Here is a 22,652-nt window from a genome sequence, read left to right as displayed (position 1 = left end):
AGGTGGTGGGTATCCAAAGTTTGGCCCGGCCGAACTTAATGCCTTTTTACTCGTTTTAATTGTTTCTACTTTTTTAATACCACTGTTTATTGATTTCACTTTTATTCAGGAGAAATTTATTTTCCAATTATTCGTATACTCTTACAACATCTCACCCTTAAACACACAGTTGAAATAGAAATAAATTATTATCCTTAATTATTCACAATTATTAGAGCATGGCATCTCTAGATGCCATATAGACATTTTGGTACAGCATATAAGAAGATCTCAGAAAGAGAAAGAGAGATGACGCATTCGACCAAGTGAATTCAATGGTTGTGTGCACAGTAAAATTACTGTAGGAGAAGACGGGCCCACACCGGCCAACGCATAGATACTCAACCAAAGCAGCAATGGGGGAAAATCTTTTCGTTTGGGGGAAAATCATGCTCACTTGAATGAGAAAACATTTCCACGTAGTGAGTACTCATTCACAGAGTTGCGTGTGAATGTGTGTGCGTGTGTGTTTGTGTTGGCGATTGGAAAATGCACCGGCTTCTCGTTGTTTAATGAAATGATATTTATACAAAAAAAAAAAAAAGAAAGAGTGAAGGAAAATTCTCATACGTGTTTGGGATGAATTTTCCGATGAAATGAAAACTTTTTCAGTACGGGAGTAAAAGTCGGCAAGTAAAGATCTCTAAGCGAAAAATCACAAGAAGAAAAGCCGAACGTGTGAAGTGTGTTAGCGTGAGTGTGTGTGTGTGTGAAGAAGCTATATATAGATAGCTATATATATATACATATAGAAGCAGATTAATAGATACATACCAACCAATAAGTAATACAAAATTTAATAATTGGAAATTATTCTTATGATTCAATAGAATCGGTAATTGATTGAAGAAAAAGTGATCAATTGGCTGAAATATTTGAGACGAAAATGGCAGCTGTACCAGAACCCGTGAAAAAATGCGCCACCATGCTGAAGGCAACAAAGAGTGATTCAGAAAAGTTTGCAGCACTCTTCATGGTCACCAAATTGGTTAAGGGCAAAGAATGCAATTCGGAGGCCAAAAAGCTGCTGTTCGAGGCCATTGGCTTCAATTTCCTCAAGAAGTTATTGAATGGCAAAGATTTGCCCAACGATTGCCCACCGCTGGTGTACAAAAGTGTGGCCCTGTCCATACTCACATGTTTCTGTCAGGAAGCCGAGTTGGCCACCCACAAAGATTTATTGGATGTCATACCCACCCTGCTGGAGATTGTGGAGCAAGCCGATGATGATGACTGTGATGACAATCTGATTGTGGTCAGCGAGGCCTATAGCTGTTTGAAATTCATCGCCGAACATGAACCTGGACAAAATGCTCTGATGACCATGGGAGCCATACCCAAGATGTCTCAGATTTATTCGGCCCAAAGTTTCCAAACCGATGAGGCCTTGCATTTAATAGTGTTGTTGGTAAAGAAGTTTGGCAAAGCCTCTTGGACAGATGATCCCAAGCCTTTCCATGCCTTGATTCAACGCATTGCCCTGGACATGGAGACGGAACACAGTGAGCGAAAATATGAATTGTGCAAAATCTTGTCGGCCATTTTGAAGACTTGTAAGCGTGAGATTATCTACAACTCCCTGGAGGGGGAGATTTGGCCGGAGAGCTTGTTCAAGGGATGCAGCGATATTTTGAAAAGTAAAATTGGTCCCAAGCAACGTGATCCCACTCTTCATTTGATATCCACCATTCTTCAGGTCTTGGGCATTCAATGGGCCTTCATGTGTGATGAAAAGCAGTTCTATTTGCTCATCTTGCAAATGGCAGCCATTGAGGTGAGAATGCAGATGGATGAGAAGAAATTGGAGGCCACTTTCCGCAATGCCCCTCTCATACAATGTTGCTTCATTATCTTGGAGCATTGCATCGAATACATGGGCAAGGATCAGCTGGATTTGGATGCCAAAGAGAAACAGACTACCTATACCGCTCTCAAGTTTGCCTTCAATCAGGTATTGGCAGTTTTGACACGTGTCTCCAACGATAAGATCAAGGATAGCACCAATCCCAGTGAGCGAAATTTCATCAAATTCACTGTTCGTGTTTTGTCCGCCTGGTTGGCCCAAGAGACCACCGCCATGAGACCCGCCATCTACAAGCTTTTGCCCTTCATGTTCAAGATTACCAATGAGTCCTTCAATGATCTCAAAGAGTGGCGGGCAGGACCCAAAGACACCGAGGCCCCTGTGGATATTTTGCGTGTCATGTTGCCCGCCCTGTGCCACTTGGTGGTGGAAGATGAGGCCCGCAAGGTGATTTTCAGCACCAAGCAAGATGAGGTCTTCTTGCAGCAGATAGAGTTCTACTTCAGCATAGCCCACTACAAGCGCCCTCCCATTCCCAGGGCCGAACGATTGAAGCGCATGAATGAACCGGATCCCAAACCCACTGTCGAGCAATTAGCCGAAATGAAAGTGGCTAGGGGAGCCATCTGCGCCCTGTGCAACATTCTGATGAATCTGACGGTATTGGAACCCAAGTTGGCCGAAGATGGTCCCGTATTTGCCAGCATTTTCAAATTTGTCTATGAAAATTTGCCCGAACTTAAGGATACTCCCGATAATCTGGTTATGCATGGCAACTTGGCAGTTCTGGGCTTGCTGTTGCTGAAGCAACAATCCAAGAAAGTAAAACAGAATGACTTTTCCATTTGTCGCTACATCACGGCCACCATTCGTTTTCTATGGGATGCCTATAACATCGATGAGTCCAATGATCCCACAGCCTTGGTGGTGTCCATAGCCTACAAGGAGCACTGGATGGAATTATCAGAGCTGTGGTTTTTGGGTATGCAGACCATATGTGGTGTTCTACCTTCGGTGCCATGGATTTCCGAATTTGCCATCGAGTCTGGCTGGGCTGAGGGCATAGTGCAGACCTTGAAGCGTGTTAAAATTGGTACCCTTCCCGCCAATGTCAAGTCGGCCTATGAAGACTTTTTATCCCAACTGGTCGATGTCAACTCCACGGTGGCCGCTGTCTTGAAGAAAGCCGATGCCTTGAGGGTGTGCCGTAATCATCGCATGATGGAATTGGGCAAAAGACTTTTCGGTGACTAAACAACCACAACTCGCAACATGGGAAGGGGAGGGCCCCTATGTCTTGTAGCATCTGAGTATGAGAATGTATGAAGAAACACTCACGTTTTTCATGTTAAAATTAAGTTAAAAATAATTTTGTTTTTCTATTCTATCATTTTTGTAATGCTCCATTCAAATTGAATCACTTTCTTTTCATAACATTTCAACGATAACACACCAGAACAACTGTTTAACCAAGCTGAAGAAAAAAAAAATAAAAACACTGAATGTATTTTTTTATATTTAGATAAAAATGAGAAAAAATAATAAAGAAAACAAATTCTTTCTTAAAAAAACATGCTCTAGATGTTGGCGATTTTTTTTTTTCATTTTCTGTTTTTCTTGCAATTGCTTTCTGGATCGCCATTGTCTGTTAGCATCATCGCCATCCGCTTTAACTCAGCAGACAACGTCGCCATAGGCGTCATCTTCTTCATATAGCGAAGAAGAATGAGCATCATGTTTATTTTCAAGCTTTTTGGCGTTTTTGACCGTATGGACAAGTGCTTGCATATAACGACCCAATGCCGCCTACGTGACCATTTCTTTTCTCAATCGTATATAATTATTTTTTTTTTTGCTATTTTCCACATCGTCAATTTTTCAAAAAGAAAATTCATACTTTCTCCGCAGAGATCGTCTATTTGGGCCATGATTCGTTTTGGCTTTCATTGTTATTACGTAGGATCATTGCCAGCGTTGCCACAGGCAGTTAACGTTTGCCGGGGTAAACCGTCCGTCCGTCTGTTGTAATCACTTTAGAGCCTTCAAAAATTGAGATATTGAGCTGAAATTTGGTACAAATACTTATTTTTGATGCACACTGGTTAAATTCTTCAACGGGCCAAATCGGACCATATATGGACATACCTGCTATAACGACCGATTTTCCGATAAAGGGTCTTATGCCCATAAAAACTTTATTTTTCATCCGATTTTGCTGAAATTTTAGAAGTTTAGGGTTTCCCGACATCTGACGTAAATATGGTTCTGATCGGACTATATTTGGATATACCTACCATATAGACCGATCTCCCGATAAAGGGTCTGAAGCCCATAAAAGCTTTATTTAATACCCGATTTCGTTGAAGTTTGCAACAGTGGGTTATTTAAAGCTTCCCAACATCTGAAGTAACTATGGTTCTGATCGGACCATATTTGGATATAGCTGCCATATAGACCGATCTCCCGCTAAAGGGTCTGAAGCCCATAAAAGCTTTATTTATTACCCGATTTCGCGGAAATTCGCAAGAGTGGGTTGTTCTAAGCCTCCTGACATCTGACCTAAATATGGTTCAGATCGGACTATATTTAGATATAGCTGCCATATAGACCGATCTCCCGATAAAGGGTCTGAAAACCATAAAAGCTAAATATATTACCCGATTTTGCTGAAATTTGCAACAGTGGGTTATTTGAAGCTTCCCGACATCTGATCTAAATATGGTTCAGATCGGACTATATTTAGATATAACTGCCATATAGACCGATCTCCCGCTAAAGGGTCTGAAGCCCATAAAAGCTTTATTTATTACCCAATTTCGCTGAAATTTGCAAGAGTGGGTTGTTTTAAGCCTCCCGACATCTGAGGAAAATATGGATTGAATCGGTCCATATTTAGATATAGCTGCCATATAGACCGATCTCCCGATATAGGGTCTGAAGGCCATAAAAGCTTTATTTATTAACCGATTTCGCTGAAATTTAAAATGGTGGGTTATTTTAAGCCTCCCGACATCTGACCATAATATGGTTGCAATCGGACTACATTTAGATATAGCTACCATATAGACCGATCTCCCGATAAAGGGTCTGAAAACCATAAAAGCTAAATTTATTTCCCGATTTTGCTGAAATTTGCAACAGTGGGTTATTTGAAGCTTCCCGACATCTGAAGTAACTATGGTTCTGATCGGACTATATTTGGACATATCTACCATATAGACCGATCTGCCGATAAGGGGTCTGAAGCCAATAAAAGTTTTATTTTTTATCCGATTTCGCTGAAATTTGCAAGAGTGGGTTGTTTTAAGCCTCCAGACATCTGACGAAAATATGGATTGGATCGGTCCATATTTAGATATAGCTGCCATATAGACCAATCTCCCGATAAAGGGTCTGAAGACCATAAAAGCTTTATTTATTACCCGATTTCGCTGAAATTTAAATTTGTGGATTATTTTAAGCCTTCTGACATCCGACCTAAATATGGTTCCGATCGATTTCTTCCGATTGAAATAAGCTTAGTCTGTAGGTCAAAAACGAGTGTGTGCCAAAATTATCGACCGAAAAATCTGTACTTTGTCCATAAAATAACATGGACCGACAGTCTTATATACGTGAGAAGATAAGAGGATGGAGCGAATAACAAGTTTCAATCGCAAGTTTTATATCACATTTCAATCGAAGTGGCCTCTAAAAGTGAGATGTTTAGCTGCTACTTTGAGAAGCTATAGTAGTCATTAGTGCTGGCAAAATACAAGGTTTTTGTGTTCAGGTCCTTCGATTTTTTTGAGAAGCAAGAGAAGGCAGCAATGCTAAACAAAAGTTAGATTCCTTTCCTGTATCTTTGAGAACCGCCTTAGCCGAAGAAGGCAATGAAGAAAGAGATGACACACTACCAAGGGAATCCACATCTGCTGGCGTGTCAACTACAGCAGCACATTTAATGACATCTGCAGGGACGCCATTTGCAAGGACATCATCTTTAAAGACAACTGCGAAGACATCATCTATAAAGGCATCATCACCAGAGTGACATCACCTCATATTGTAAGAACTACACCGAGTGTACCACAGACTGCCGTTATGACGACATCTGCTTTCACAAGTACCCACGCCTCAGAAGCATATAAAAACACGGGTAGTATCAGTGTCTTGTATAGAGTAATCTTCGTCTGTCAAGAGGTGGGCTTACTGCTTACCTAATCCAAAGTAGCATCTGTTTGCCAGTATTATTCTTCGCTTTATCTCAAAACTGCTGCCACTCGTTTCGGTTACGGAGGTGCAGAGGCCAAGTCAAAAAAAAGTCCCTCATGCTAAATTCCAGCCAAATTGTATAAAAATTGCGTTCTAAAGAGGTTTAAAAAAAGTGATTGAAATTCTCCTACGGTACTGTGGATGTCTAAAAATTCCAGCTCTTTCATGACTGACGTCGGTTTTACATTATTGAAACCAACTTTAATGTCGGGAAATGCTACCATTGTATATTCCTTGACAGCGAGAGAACTCTCTTTGTACGCGACTAGGACGTCAAAGTCGATCACCAGGGATCTTTTCTCTGAGATGTGTTACTATCAATCACTCTAGAGCCTTCAGTATAAAGGATGACATATTATTAGGACAAAAATCTTTCTTTTTCGTGTGGTAAAGTTTTCCTACTATTGGAATGAACATGACCTTTGTGTCTCTCCATCGCACAGGTATTTCTCCCTAAGCCAAGGAACCAGTCTTTAAGACAAAGCTTGAAATGCAACAGGTGACACATCATCACGGCCCGACGACCTAAGGAGCTCGAAACACTTTATCGCCCAAAGGAGTTTCAGCTAAGACACAATTCCCCCAATAACCACACATGAATTCATATCACTGACAACCTCTTCTGGTGCCACGTTGTCTCTTGGAGAGTTTCCCGGGAAATGTGTACAACTAGACATTTTTATACATTCTCTGACTTCTGAATATATCCCACAGTTATGGGTTTCGAGGGTAGGATCTTCCTTAGCCTAAAGGCCTCAGATGTATCCTCCACGAAGCTACCGAATTCCACCCAGGATTTGTTATTTGCCTTTCTCAGCTCGCCCTTGTATTTTCTAAGCTCAGCCTTATAGACGTCGCAATTGTGTGGTGCCCTTGTGGCTTTCGTCTTGTTGTTGAATTTCCTGCAGCCCTTCCTTAGGCGAACCAGTTCTGAGATCCATCATGGCTGTCATTGTTTGTCCCTTGGATTGGCACTGAGATATGCTTACACAAGCGAGTCATTCAGGGCCTTCGTGATCTACTTGCCCATTATGTCTATATCCTCCGCAGTTTCCACTTCATTTTCTCGGAGGGATAACCACCGCTGGAATTTTTGTTCGAATGTTCTCGTCGGGTTTTGAACTCAGGTTTCAGAGTCAAAGGTAGACATGCGGATCTCAGTGTTTGGGTGTCTCTTGTAATTGTCATTGCCACTGTCTTTCAAAGACATTCAAATACAGTTGGTGGGTACAATCGAAAGTAACGGAGACATTACCAAAAATCCCAATCGGATAATTAGAAGAATCCCATTGGCAACGTAAATTATCAGCGGCACTGGCAATTAAACACCACATATTGCCGGGAGAGGGTGATGCAAATAAATACAAATGAAAATAGTCAAGCATTCATTCCACTGCGGGTAATGGCAGCATCCATGAGTTTTTATATAAATCCACATGAATTTTGTATTTAAAATATGCCATTGGGTCATTCATATTTGCGCCGCCTCTGCTTTGTTCGCCTTTTTTTTTGCCATATTTGCCATATTTTAATTCACACTTTCACTGCATCATTCATTTAATATTTTTTCCTGCGGCTTTTGTGCTTAAAAATAGTTAGTGATGAATTTGTTGGGAACGATGTGCATTTGTCGGGAATATATTTCATTTAATAGCATAATAGCATGTCAGCTACATTTTGTCAATATGGCTAAAATGAAAGGGTATTGAGATAGAGACCATAATATATTTCTTGCAATTTTCTAGATGAGCGAGCGTTCATAAAAGCCACTGTGATTGCTGATGCTATGGCCATATTAGAAAGAGACAAAAATGGGAATTTTTTGATGTACAAAATAATGGCCTGCTGTAATAATCTCTTTTTTGTTCAAATACTATTATACTGCAAAACAAGGTATCGTACAGTTCTCATTCAGAGACTTTTAATGTAGTTTGAGTTTTTCTTTAAACAAATGTGTTATGAAATTTTAACACTTCTCACTAGCTTTTCGATAAACAACCTGTTTGTTCTTAACTTAACTTAAATTATCCCTATTTCCAATGTCCGTTTGAAATTTCGCATTATCCATTTCCTTTGGTCATACTTCAAGTGTGGTCTCTCTACTAATTAATCTCCTGTGCGTAATCGTAATTTGCAATATAATAGACCACATAATGACACCAACATCAGACTCTAAAGATATTGTCCCCACAAACATTTAAATCGAATTAGTTTTGATTACATCTTTTGCTTAAATTATAAACCTTGTATAAATATTTTTCACACAGCTTTCTTTCTACGAGTACAGCTTCATCTTTGCCTTTGCCTTTGCCATTGCCATTTGAGGGGCAGCAATCTGTGGTACGTATCTGTGACTTTATGCCACAAACTTGCATAACTAAGGGCGACATTTGACGTAGATTGCTCATTTAAGGTAATTTATTTAACACCTTGCCAACCATTGAAAATCATTCATCCTTGAAGTGGTATGGCAACCGTAAAATAAAATAACCCAGTGCGAGAGGGAAAGAGGTTGAGGGAGTGTGAGAATGAGAATGAGAGAGACAAGAAGAGTTACGGGAGTAACAAAAAACAAATATTTTGAAACAAAAGAAAGAAAAACACCTGAAAGTGAAACATTTTAAAGGAGATCAGGTATGTCCAACCTACCAAATTGCTTACTTAATTAAATAACTTGTTTGGATTACTTAACGAATTAAAGACTTTTGTGACAATTGTGATACATTCAATCTTCATCTTTAGAGAAACATAAAGATATGTGAACTATGTCATCTGTTAAGTATTCTCGTGCGACATAAGGAATGTTGGATGGCAAGTAAAGGTTCTGAGTGATCAGATGGGTTTATAATTGACAAAGTTCAGGCCAATTTTTGTTTCCCTAATATGTCCCTTGTAAAAATTAACCAAATGTAATAAGAAGCAAAAAACAAGTAAAAAGCTGTTATGTTCAGCCGGGCCAAACTTTGGATACCCACCACCTCGGGTATATATGTACACTCCATTTCGTCACAATCCGGTAAAAATTGGATAACTTAAGCACCCAAATTCGGCACGGACTTTAATGGCCTAATATATTGGGTTGCCCAAAAAGTAATTGCGGATTTTTCATATAGTCGGCGTTGACAAATTTTTTCACAGCTTGTGACTCTGTAGTGGCATTCTTTCTTCTGTCAGTTATCAGCTGTAACTTTTAGCTTGCTTTAGAAAAAAAGTGTAAAAAAAATATATTTGATTAAAGTTCATTCTAAGTTTTATTAAAAATTCATTTACTTTCCTTTAAAAAATCCGCAATTACTTTTTGGGCAATCCAATATATGTCACTATTCTATTTTGGCAGATATATCCAATTATGAACCGATCTGAACCATATTAAGGTCGGATATCGTGGGGCTCAGAAAAACTCACTGTTTAAAATTTCAGCGAAATTGGGTAATAAATAAAGCTTTTACGGGCTTCAGACCCCTTATCGGCAGATCGATCTATATGGCTCCTATATCTAAATACAGTCCGATCAGAACCATAATAGGGTCGGATGTTGGGAGGTCTTAACCTACTTACTGTTTCAAATTTTAACGAAATCGGGTAATAAATAAAGCTTTTATTGGCTTGAGAGCCATTATCAGGAGATCGGTCTATATGGCAGCTATATCTATATATAGTCCGATCTCAACCATTTGTAGGTCTAGTACCAGGAGACTAAAAATAACTCACTTTTTCAAATTTCAGCGAAATCGGGTAATAATCAAAGCTTTTATGGCCTTAAGACCCTTTATCGGGAGATCGGTCTATATGACAGCTATATTAAAATATAGTCCGATCTAAACAATATTTTGGTCAGATGTCGTTTTAAATTTCAGCGAAATCGGGTAATAAATAAAGCTTTATGGCCTTCAGACCCTTTATCGGGAGATCGGTCTATATGACAGCTATATCTAAATGTGGACCGATATGAACCATGTTTAGGTCAGTTGTCAGGAGGCTTTAAATAACAATTTGTTTTAAATTTCAGCGAAATCGGGTAATATATAAATCTTTTATGGCCTTCAAACCCTTTATCGATAGATCGGTCTATATGACAGCTATATCTAAATACAGTCCGATCTAAACAATATTTTGGTCAGATGTCGGGAGGCTTGAAATAATCCACTGTTGCAAATTTCAGCGAAATTTGGTAATAAATAAAGCTTTTATGTCCTTCAGACCCTTTATCGGACATGGATCTATATGAAAGCTATATCTAAATACAGTCTGATCTGAACCATATTTGGGCCAGTTATCGGGAGGCTTAAAAAAACTACCTTTTTTAAATTCTAGCGAAATCGGGTAATAAATAAAACTTTTATCGCCTTCAGACCCTTTATCGGGAGATCGGTCTATATGACAGCTATATCTAAATATAGTCAAATCTGAACCATATTTAGATCAGATTTCGGGAGGCTTAAAATAACCCACTGTTTCAAATTTCAGCAAAATCGGTTTATAAATAATGCTATTATGGCCTTCAGACCCCTTATCCGGTGATCGGTCTATATGGCAGCTATATCTAAAAATAGTCCGATCAGAACCATATCTAGGTCGGATGTTGGGAGGACTTAACCTACTTACTGTTTCAAATTTTAGCAAAATCAGATAAAAAATATAGTTTTATGGGCATTAGACCTTTTATAGGAAAATCGGTCTATATAGCAGCTACATCCAAATATGGTCCGATTTGGCCCGTTCTAAAACGTAACCAGAGTACATCAAAAAGACGTATCTGTGCCAAATTTCAGCACAATATCTCAATTTTTGAAGGCTCTAGAGTGATTACAACAGACGGACGGACAGACACACGGACATCGTTAATTCGTTTTAAAATTTTACGACGATCCGCTATATATATACTTTGTGGGATTGGAAATTGATATTTCGATGTGTTTCAAACGGAATGAGTAAATTAATATACCCCCTATCCTACGGTGGTGGGTATAAAAAGGTTTCAAGGGGCCTTACACATCTCACTGTCCCAAATTTCGGCAAAATTGGACAACCAATGCGCTTTTTATGGGGCCAAGACATTAAATCGAGAGATCGGTCTATATGGCAGATGTCCACAAATCTGTATTGATTTGAACAAAATTGGAATAAAGGTTCCAAGGGGCCTAACACAACTCACTATCCCAAATTTCTGCAAAATCGGACAACTAATGCGCTTTTTATGGCCCCAAGACCTTAAATAGAGAGATCGGTCTATATGACAGCTATCTACAAATCTGTACCGATTTGAGCCAAATTGGAAAAAAGGTTCCAAGGGGCCTAACACAACTCACTGTCCCAAATTTCGGCAAAATCGGGCAACAAATGCAACTTTTATGGGCCCAATACCTAAAATCGAGAAATCAATCTATATGGCAGCTTTATGCACCTCTGAACCGATCTGAGCCGAATTAAGGAAGGACATTGAGTATTCTAAATCAACTCACTGTCCCAAATTTCGGTGAAATCGGACAATAAATGCGCCTTTTATGGGCCCAAAACCATAAAACGAGAGATCGGTATATGGGGCTGCTATATCCAAAATATGAACCGAAATGGTTTTAAAACTCTGGAAGTCTCAATTTTCACCTTATTTTATTGAAATTTGGCATAAGGACTTCTATTTTGACTTCTAACGCCGACTGTGATACGAAACAGTCTGTAAACTAATGTAGCCCCCATAAAAACCGATACCCGATTTTGGCCGTAGACGCCTCAGCTTTCATCGGATTTGGCTAAAAGTTGGCACAAGGACTTCCACTCAGACTTCCAACTTTCGTTCCCAGTATGACCCGAATCGGTTTATAAACTTTTATTGGTCCTATATAATCCGATTGCCGGATTTGACTTCTTGAGCCCCTATAGGCCTCAATTGGCTACCCAGGATTCGGCTAGCTAGCAGGTTTTCATTTATTTGCCTAAAGGCAGGTTAATTTGGAAGATGGGCTATATCGGATCGGATCTTCATATAGCCCTCGCATATACTGAACTCACGATTTCGGGTTTTAGTCCAAAAAAAGTGTTTTTTGCCCGATTTCGGATATAAAGAGCCCTGTCAGGTATGCTACGCCTACCGATATCCATATTTGGATATAGATGCGATATATGTATACCGATCTCCAAACTTAAGGCCTTGGTCCCATAAAGCCGATTTGGTTGAAGTTAAGAATAGTTAAATGTGTTAGGCCTCTCGAGAACCCTGCCGAATATAGTCAAGACCGGGCAATTTTTTGATGTTGCTGCCTATGAAATATGGCACAGTGATAAATGCTAGACCCCAATACAGTGGTAAAGTGATTTATATATATATATATATATATTCGTGTAGATGTATATCCAAAGTTCGTTCCTGCCCAACTTAATGCGATTTGCTATTATTTGTATAAGCCTATTAAAAGCCGGCTGGAACTTTGAGCTCCGACTTGTGTGGTGTCCATTATTATCACGGGGAGCTTAGCTGAAAGCTACAGGGCGCGTCCACAGAACAACAAGGCAGCAGGAGACGACGGGTTACCCGCTGAACTATTTAAGACCGGAGGCGACACGCTGATAAGGCGTACGCATCAGCTTATCTACGCAATCTGCCTAGAAGAACGCATACCCGATGATTGGAACCTCAGCATACTATGTCCCGTACACAAGAAAGGAGACAAGACAGAATGTGCCAACTACAGAGGAATAAGCCACCTCCCCATCGCATACAAGATACACTCGAGCGTATTGTGTGAAAGATTAAAACCTAAAGTCAATGAGATAATTGGGCCCTATCAATGCGGCTTTAGACCTGGTAAATCCACTCTGGACCAGATATTCACACTGCTCCAAATCCTGCAAAAGACCCGAGAAGGACAAATCAACACCTATCACCTCTTTGTTGACTACAAAGCCGCCTTCGATACTCCCTTACGTTCAAAGGTATTTCAAGCCATGTCTGAGTTTGGTATCCCTGCAAAATTAATAAGACTCTGTAGGATGACACTTGCTGATACGCGTTCCTCAGTAAGAATAGGAAAAAATCTCTCCGAACCATTTAATACCAAACGAGGTATCAGACAAGGAGACAGCCTCTCGTGTGATCTCTTTAATATCCCGCTGGAGAAGATTATACGAGATGCAGAAGTGAATAGATATGGCACACTAATCACAAGAGAGCACATGCTACTCGCCTATGCCGACGATATCGATATCATAGGTCGGTCACCGGAAGTAGTACCTGCTGACTTTGAAAGAATCGAAAGAGAGTCAGTGAAATGGGTCTGGCAGTAAATGGAGATAAGACGAAATCTATGATTTCAACTCCCAAAAAGCCTTGCACAACCGAGCAAATAAAGAACACGGAGAAAGTTGGGAACCACAACTTTGAGACAGTCAGTAACTTTATCTACCTCGGCACCGCCGTAACCGAAACGAATGACACCAGTTTTGAGATAAAGCGAAGAATTATACTGGCAAACAGATGCTACTTTGGACTAAGTAGGCAGTTGAGAAACAAGGCCACCTCTCGACAGACGAAGATTACACTATACAAGACACTGATACTACCCGTGCTGTTATATGGTTCTGAAGCATGGGTACTTGTGAAAGCAGATGAGGCAGTACTTGGATTATTTGAGAGAAAGATTCTTCGTAAAATATATGGACCAGTTTGCGTTAACGGAGAATATAGGTGACGTATGAACCACGAGCTGTATGAGCTGTATGACGACGATAGCAAAGTTACACGCATCAAAATACAACGGCTGCGTTGGCTAGGTCATGTTGTCAGAATGGATGAAGATGCTCCAGCAAAGAAGTCTTTTGAAGGCAAACACGGTGGTATACGCAAACCGGGAAAACCAAAAGCCCGATGGAAAGATCAAGTTGTGGGAGACATCTCGAAACTTGGTGTCAGAGATTTTAGAATGAGCGCAGAAGATCTAGGCGCTTGGAACGCTATTCTACGTTCGGCTAGTGGAACAAATATTCTGTCATAGCCAATTAAAGAAAGAAGAAGATTAAAAGCCGGTCATGTATATATGAATACTTTAGTTGTCTTTTCTTCAAAGTGGACTCGAACTTAATAACCATGACAATTATGTTAAGCAGAAAGTTTTGATTACTACTGAAAACAAATTGCGTGAAAAATTATTGAAGATAAAATGCCTTGAACATAGGCATAGCAGCCACTAGTATACGTTCAGTTTTGAAAGGTGGCTAGACTTTCTTGTTCACTACCATCATTTGCTCATATCCACTTACTGTTAAGGCCTATAATCTTGCAGCTCATTTTTGTGATACTTAAACAACATCCATCATCCATACTGTTCTAAGTGTTATTTTCCACCTATTATGGAATTACTTTCACTATAGCATAGGATACAAACTTATCGGTTTTGCCCTTCTTTTGTACATACTTGCTTTTCAATGTATGTTCCATGTAACATTTTACTTCAATAGTTGATTCTTTAACAAACTACCATGCCACAAAAAAAAATCCTAGCCTTTTTTTTCTCCCCTGCACTGAGAGGTCCTTGTACAAAATACCAAAAAATGCTTTTACTTTAACACATGTGGCTAAAAGCATAGCACTCCAACTGAACTTACACATAATCATATTTGAAGGTCAACTTTTTCAGGGGGCCATATGTTCTACATACATGGAATGTGAGGCAAATGTGTTGTAATTCATAGAATAAAAGGTGGTAGCAGCTGCCAATAAATTGTGTTAATAAAGCAAAAGTTGTTAATTTAAAAGATTTATAACAACGTAACCGTTTTACGCAAGACAGCGTATGTTTATGATTGGTTGGTGAGTTCGGGCCACCGTGACATGCAATGGCAGCTTCTATTCATGGCTGCTGCCATAGCTCTTCCATATTCCAAAACATTTTCTAGTTTGCATTAAACAAAAGAAGAGGGGCAAGCAACATAAACGGTTTTAATCCGAATACGAAGTTACGTAAATTTGGCGTGTCCTAATGAAAAACAATTGAGGAAAATGTAAATTTTTCTTCATTGAGGCTTAGAGCATAGGAGCATTTTGAAGAAATATTTGGTATAGGGGTTGCCAGGCCAAAGCGATTTTAGTGAGGGGAACGCAATAACGAAGCCCTGATTTGAAAGGGAATATAAATTAAGTTAGTTTAACCTAAGACGAAACGATAGGAGATGTATTCATGTTGTCATTTGTTTTTTAAAACGTATCAAAAATATGCAGCAGGGATGTAGCCATTTTTTTTTTTGGGGGGGGGCATATTAGAACTATAAAACAATAATCAATCGCATGGATCGGCCGGATGGAGTCCTTCGTCGGCTAGGGCTGCCGCCTCAGTGTACAATAACAAAACTAAGGAAAGGCAAAAGTCGGTCGGTGCCGACCTTATAATACCCTACACCTACACTATAAACACAAAAAGGGGGCAACATCTAATTCTGAACCAATTTTGATGGATGGTATCCAGATAAATTATTAACATTCTTGTATAAAATTTTGAGCAAAGCAAATATGTTCAAAATATAATAACTACGGTTGACAAATGACAACATATCACCCCAAAATCTGACAAACATGTACATGGGAGCTATATCTAAATCTGAACCGATTTCGACGAAACTTTATAGATATTGTAGAATTCGTCGAGGAAAGCGTTGTACAAAATTTTGGAAAGATTGGTCAATAAATGCGCTTGCAATAGGTGTGGGAGTGAAAATCGGGCGATATATATATGAGAGCTATATCTAAATTTGATTCGATTTCGATGAAATTCATCAATAATATCAAAAGTATCATAAGAAATCCTTCGTGCCAAATTTCAAGAGAATCGTTTTACATATGACCATTTTATTGCGGTATTACTGCAAATCGGACGAACATATTTATGGGAGCTATATCCAAATTTGAACCAATTTTTATAGAATTTACCAATTATATCGAGAATCATAAATAATCTCTCCTGTCGAATTTCGAGAGAATCGGTTAACAAGTGACCATTTTATTGCAGTATTATTGGAAATCGGACGAACATATATATGGGAGCTATATACAAATCTGAACCGATTTCTATGAAATTCACTAATTATATCGAGAGTCATAAGAAAATCCTTTTAGTCGAATTTCCAGAGAATGGGTCAACAAATGACCATTTTATTGCTACATTACTGGAAATCTTACGAACATATATATGGGAGCTATATCCAAATCTGAACTGATTTCAATGAAATTTACCAGTAATATCGGGAGTCATAAAAAAAAACTTCCTGCTAAATTTCGAGAGAATCGGTTAACAAATGACCATTTTATTGCGTTATTACTGCAAATCGGACGAACATATATAGGGAAGCTATATCCAAATCTGAGCCGACTTCTATGAAATTCATGAGTAGTATTGAGAAACATAAGGAAATCCTTCTTATTAAATTTCAAGAGAATCGGTTAACAAATGACCATTTTATTGCTGTAATACTGCAAATCGGACGAACATATATATAGGAGCTATATCCAAATCTGAGCCGACTTTTATGAAATTCACCAGTAGTATTGAGAAACATAAGGAAATCCTTCTTATTAAATTTCAAGAGAATCGGTCAATAAATCACAATTTTATTGCTGTATTACTGCAAATCGGACGAACATATATATGGGAGCTATATCCAAATCTGAACCGATTTTTATGTTACTCACCAGTTATATTGAAAGTCATAAGAGAATACCTCTTACCATATTTCGAGAGAATCGGTTAACAAATGACCATTTTATTGCGTTATTACTGTAAATCGAACGAACATATATATGGGAGCTATATCCAAATCTTAACCGATTTCTATGAAATTAATCGGTTATATTGAGCGTCATAAGAAAATCCTTCCTGCCAAATTTCGAGAGAATCGGTTAACAAATGACCATTTTATTGCTGTGTTACTCCAAATCGGACGAACATATATATGGGAGCTATATCCAAATTTGAACCGACCCTTACGATACCATAAACTATAGTGACCTCCTTCTTACTTCCTTTCAGTAAAAGCCTCGTCCTCTCACAATCCGGATCACCTCATAGGATTTTCGCTCTCCTACAGACTGTTTCGCTGTTCGACAGTGTTACAAGCGTGTCATCACCCACGCCCTTAACTCGGACTGCGTCAACCCGAAGGGTTTCGGGTTAACCAAGTTTATTGACGGCAGTCCTCTGGCCTTCATCGCCAAATCGTCTGCCCTTACATTCCCCCTTACTCCGCCAAGGCCGGACGTCCAAACGATGCGGATTTTGCAAGACTGTTTTTTACCTTACCGTCCTGGTTGTTATAGCCATTTTACGGTCCCTAAAGATGTTCACACTCGACGTCCTCGTGTTGGCAACACACCACCTAATGCATTCCGTGATCGCAGGGATCTTTGCATGCAGCACCGTATTATGGTCAGGCAGTTCTCAGTCCTTGGGTTCTCAATTTAGACCCCCAGGCCAACATCCGTATAATATGATCTTCCAGAAGGCAATACTAGGGTTCCGTCAATCCAAGACTGTGCGGATGGCAGCAGTGCCTCGCACTCGACCTCAAGTGTCATCTCAACTGTATTTCTATGGGTCGGACATCTAGAATAGTCTCGAATGCCCTAGTGGGCGTGGTCATCACCGCTCAGCCTATACCAAGACAACATGTTCTCTTAACCTGTTGTATGGTCCTTATATCGCACTTTTTCTCCATAACAGTCCACCAAACTACTGAGTTGTAAGTAAGTATTGTTCTAGTCCCACTTCTGTTGAGCCAGTGGACTATCCTTGGATTCAGGCCCAATTTTGAGCCTACGGCCCGTCTATATAGTGCCTAACACCTGTGAGGCTTCTCACTACGCTCCTGAATTTGACACTTCCAATTGTCTCCTATCAAATTATTTGACCTTTTCAGATATCGAAACTTTTTTGAGAGAAACTTTCTTAATTTGGCGGCGTCATTAACGCAATCGACCTGTTCGCAGAAAAGCTTCCAGGAGGCACGATTTGCCACTCTGCTTATCTTATTGTAATCCTTGAGCTGCGTGTTACACATCCAAATAAACTTCACCTTTTTAACGACCAGCTCTGTTAAAAAGTCTGCGGACATCTTTCCCAATATTACGAATCTCCCTGGTCAACCAGGGATTGTCTTGGGCTATTTCCTTTCCCGTGGAGGACAACTATCTTCGAAGGACCCCACCAGTGCAGTCGTAATCCTGTTGGCATTTTTGTCAATGTTTTCTATGCTTGGACAATCTAAATTATCTTGGCCAAGTCTTCTTCTGAGTAGCCTTCCGAATTTTGTCCAGTTGGTTTTCAACTTATTTCGCAAGCTTATCGGATTCGGCGATGGTCGTGCTATTCTACACCTAATGTAGCGATGGTCAGAGTAAGAGTGTTCTATGCAGACCGTCCAATCCTGAACAGCATCGATTAGATTTTCCGAACATATCGTCACATCTTAAACCTCTTCCTATTAGGGAGGAGGTCGTTAGTATTCAAGAACTCTGTCAGGGCTAGGCCCCGCTTATTTGTATTTGTACAACCCCACGAAATGTGGTGAAAGTTCGCATCGCACCCTATTAATACCTCGATTCCTGTCTGTCTCGCTTTTCTCACCAGTCGTTGCAGCTCTTAGGTGGGTGGCAATGTCGAACGGTGGAAAGGCAGATAAAGTAATGCCAGGTATGCTCCACCGTCTCCCTGTCTCACCACTGTTGCATCTGACGTTGACAACTCTGGGAAAAAGATATAATTCAAATTTTTATGACAAATAAAGCAGGTCCTCGGCGGGTATCAGTGTTAGCACAGAATAATTGGTAGTTGATATGGTTCAGTCCAGAAACTTTGTTCCGAGTCGTCCATGGCTCCTGAATTAAGGCAATATGAGACTTGTCCTTGGTGATTTTCTCCTTTAGAGCGTGTGTAGCAGTCTCACTCCGGTGGAGGTTTATCTGGATTACCTCCCTGTTCTTTAGACTGCATTGATTTTCCTGTCACTGCACTGCCTAATGTCATCGTATTATGTTCTTTGCCTAGTCTAGTCTTCCGAATCTTCATAAAGTCGGTAATGGTTCCGTCGTCGGGTCCCTTTTCGTTAGGCTGTATTGAGTTAAAATTCTCTGTACTGCCTGATATTTCAATACTAGGATCTTTGCCTTTCTTAGTCATCCAAATCTTCAGCAAATGGGCTTCTTGGGAGTTGTTTATGGTACCATCTTTGGGTCCCTGTTTGTTAGGCTGTGTTGGGTCACTCGCCTTTGCACTGCCTGATATTTTAGTATTAGGATCTTTGCTTATCCAAGTCTTTCCAATATTGGGAGAGCGGGTGATTGTCTCGTCGTTATCCTCCTATTCGTTGGGCGGTATTGAGTCACCTGCCACTGCACGGCCTGATGTCTCAATATGAGGATTTCTGCCTATCCTGGTCTTCCCAATCTCGAAAATGACCACCTTGCTACCGTAGTGCACCATGCCTTGAGTCTTAGCCATCTCGTCACGGAGACGTGATCAATGCCAACCACAAGGATAATTAATTTCTCCTTCTCCTCCCTGTGGAAGACCTCCCACTTCTCTGCGACCAAACCTTGGTTTTGCTTGCCCAAGAATCCCAACATGCGTTCCGCGGCAAATTTACTGCCACATCCCCTAACGAAGACCGTCGCCTCCGTAATAGGTTATTTCAGTCAGCATCTTGTTTATATTGGAGTGACGATAAAATGACCCCCTGTGGCGTGTGTTGTGCAACTTTCTATAAAGGGTGATTTTTTTGAGGTTAGGATTTTCATGCATTAGTATTTGACAGATCACGTGGGATTTCAGACATGGTGTGGAGAAAGATGCTCAGTATGCTTTGACATTTCATCATGAATAGACTTACTAACGAGCAACGCTTGCAAATCATTGAATTTTATTACCAAAATCAGTGTTCGGTTCGAAATGTGTTCAAATTTTGACAAATTTTGTTCAGCGATGAGGCTCATTTCTGGTTGAATGGCTACGTAAATAAGCAAAATTGCCGCATTTGGAGTGAAGAGCAACCAGAAGCCGTTCAAGAACTGCCCATGCATCCCGAAAAATGCACTGTTTGGTGTGGTTTGTACGCTGGTGGAATCATTGGACCGTATTTTTTCAAAGATGCTGTTGGACGCAACGTTACGGTGAATGAACACATTTCGAACCGAACACTGATTTTGGTAATAAAATTCAATGATTTGCAAGCGTTGCTCGTTAGTAAGTCTATTCATGATGAAATGTCAAAGCATACTGAGCATCTTTCTCTTTGACACCATGTCTGAAATCCCACGTGATCTGTCAAATACTAATGCATGAAAATCCTAACCTCAAAAAAATCACCCTTTATTTATGTTATGGGATCCGCAATGTATCCACCTGTTCCTTAGCATATGGTTTATCCAATCTCTAAAGACCCAGTCCACCCGGTACTGGTCTACAGATTGGCTACCAAATATGTATTTTATGAGCCCAAAACATTAAATCAAAATATATGTCTATATGGCATATTTATTCAAATAAACTCTGATTTGACTTATTCAAGGATTAAATCAGCGTTGGTATTCTATTAAACTGCGGGACAATGTAACTAAGTCGATTGGAATACTGTGTGACGACAATATCGGCCCAGTAGTCGTTAATCGGCAACTGCACCTTTTAAGTAGAAAGTCTGAAAGTTTGTGTGAAGTCGTCAACTTTAAGTCAAGCCGTTAGTGTATATCTCCACAACAAATGTTACCATTTGGCAGCTCTGTTCCTAAAACTGAAATGCTGTAATGTTAAAATCATACCAACAGGACGATTGTTGTTGATTGCCATTTATGTTATTGTAGCCAGGCCTATGTTTGTAGCCTCAGCAGGCAACCCATAAATTATGATGCTAAGCGTCTATGTTATGTTTTTGGGCAAACTCTCTCCACACACACACACTCTCTCCACACACACACTCATGCGTAACTTCTACCACAGCATAGCAAGGAAATTTTACACAAACATAGGACTACGGACACTTGCTACGAAGGTTGAAAGCGAAAGCCATTATTAACGGGCATTTTCTGTCAAAAGTCTGTGAGCGATATAAAGATGTTTGGAGGGCAACTCCAAAAAAAAGAAAACAAAAACAATACAGTTAAAGTTCGAAAATGGTGTTTCTCCGCTGGAACATCATCCTTTCAGGCATCGTTGCCATTTTATTCAAATCGAAATTTATGTATTTCAGTCTTTACATTAACCCACCCACCAAACTGAGGCCTCTATACCACTGCGATTGTAGATAGTAACGTTGGAAAGGTCATATGCCTAGCGGCAATATTTCACTGGGTTGGCGTTACGGTGGCCATGGCTGCTATGGTGGTGATGGTGGTCTGTGACTAAACAAAATGAAACAAAACAAGAATTGATTTGTTTATCTTCATTAGATTAGCTGTTACAAGGATCCTTAGAAACAATAGCACAGAATCACTGCTCAAAGTATTAATGCATTATAGGACACATTTGGGTTTTTTGGGACTCTATGAAATTATCGAGGCGTAGCGTAACATTAAAACATGACACTTTGTGATTTTGAGCCGCATTTCTAAGCAGAGGGAGAAAAGAGTCTAATACTTCTTTCTATATAAATAAATGCTAATATTAGGTGAATGGTTATAAGATTGTAAAAATGCAAAGATTACATCCATTTTGAATCATTTGGTTAAAATTTGTTATGTGGCGTACAATACTTTTTAGTTTGGTCCATACTCTTTTTATACCCTCCACCATAAGATGGGGGGTATACTAATTTCGTCATTCTGTTTGTAACTACTCGAAATATTCGTCTGAGACCCCATAAAGTATATATATTCTTGATCGTCGCGACATTTTATGTCGATCTAGCCATGTCCGTCCGTCTGTCCGTCTGTCCGTCCGTCCATCCGTCCGTCCGTCCATCCGTCCGTCCGTCTGTCTGTCGAAAGCACGCTAACTTCCGAAGGAGTAAAGCTAGCCGCTTGAAATTTTGCACAAATACTTCTTATTAGTGTAGGTCGGTTGGTATTGTAAATGGGCCATATCGGTCCATGTTTTGATATAGCTGCCATATAAACCGATCTTTGGTCTTGACTTCTTGAGCCTCTAGAGTGCGCAATTCTTATCCGATTGGAATGTAATTTTGCACGACGTGTTTTGTTATGATATCCAACAACTTTGCCAAGTATGTTTCAAATCGGTCCATAACCTGATATAGCTGCCATATAAACCGATCTTGGATCTTGACTTCTTGAGCCTCTAGAGTGCGCAATTCTTATCCGATTGGAATGAAATTTTGCACGACGTGTTTTGTCATGATATCCAACAATTGTGCCAAGTATGGTTCAAATCGGTTTGTAACCTGATATAGCTGCCATATAAACCGATCTTGGGTCTTGACTTCTTGAGCCTCTGGAGTGCGCAATTCTTATCCGATTGGAATGAAATTTTGCTCGACGTGTTTTGTTATGATATCCAACAACTGTGCCAAATATGGTTCAAATCGGTTAATAACCTGATATAGCTGTCATATAAACCGATCTGGGATC

At 39.8% G+C, this 22,652-nt stretch overlaps 1 protein-coding gene across 1 annotated transcript; it reads left to right on the top strand.

The window, feature by feature from the left end:
• Positions 1 to 640: 640 nt before the first annotated feature.
• On the top strand, positions 641 to 3,346 carry LOC106090749 (neurochondrin homolog). The gene is made up of 2 exons (XM_013257043.2): positions 641 to 732; positions 870 to 3,346. The coding sequence occupies exon 2, from the start codon at positions 926 to 928 to the stop codon at positions 3,095 to 3,097; it is 2,172 nt and encodes a 723-aa protein (XP_013112497.2). The 5' UTR covers positions 641 to 732; positions 870 to 925; the 3' UTR covers positions 3,098 to 3,346.
• The last annotated feature ends 19,306 nt before the right edge of the window (positions 3,347 to 22,652 follow it).

This window comes from Stomoxys calcitrans, chromosome 2 (genome assembly GCF_963082655.1).
Source record: "Stomoxys calcitrans chromosome 2, idStoCalc2.1, whole genome shotgun sequence".
In the NCBI taxonomy this organism is placed as follows: domain Eukaryota; kingdom Metazoa; phylum Arthropoda; class Insecta; order Diptera; family Muscidae; genus Stomoxys; species Stomoxys calcitrans.
The sequence above is the reverse complement of the archived record's forward strand: the minus strand, read 5'-3'. Positions and strand labels throughout refer to the sequence as shown.

Excerpts from the sequence above, each read along its gene's own strand:
- LOC106090749 (XM_013257043.2), top strand. The coding sequence starts at position 926 with ATGGCAGCTGTACCAGAACCCGTGAAAAAATGCGCCACCATGCTGAAG.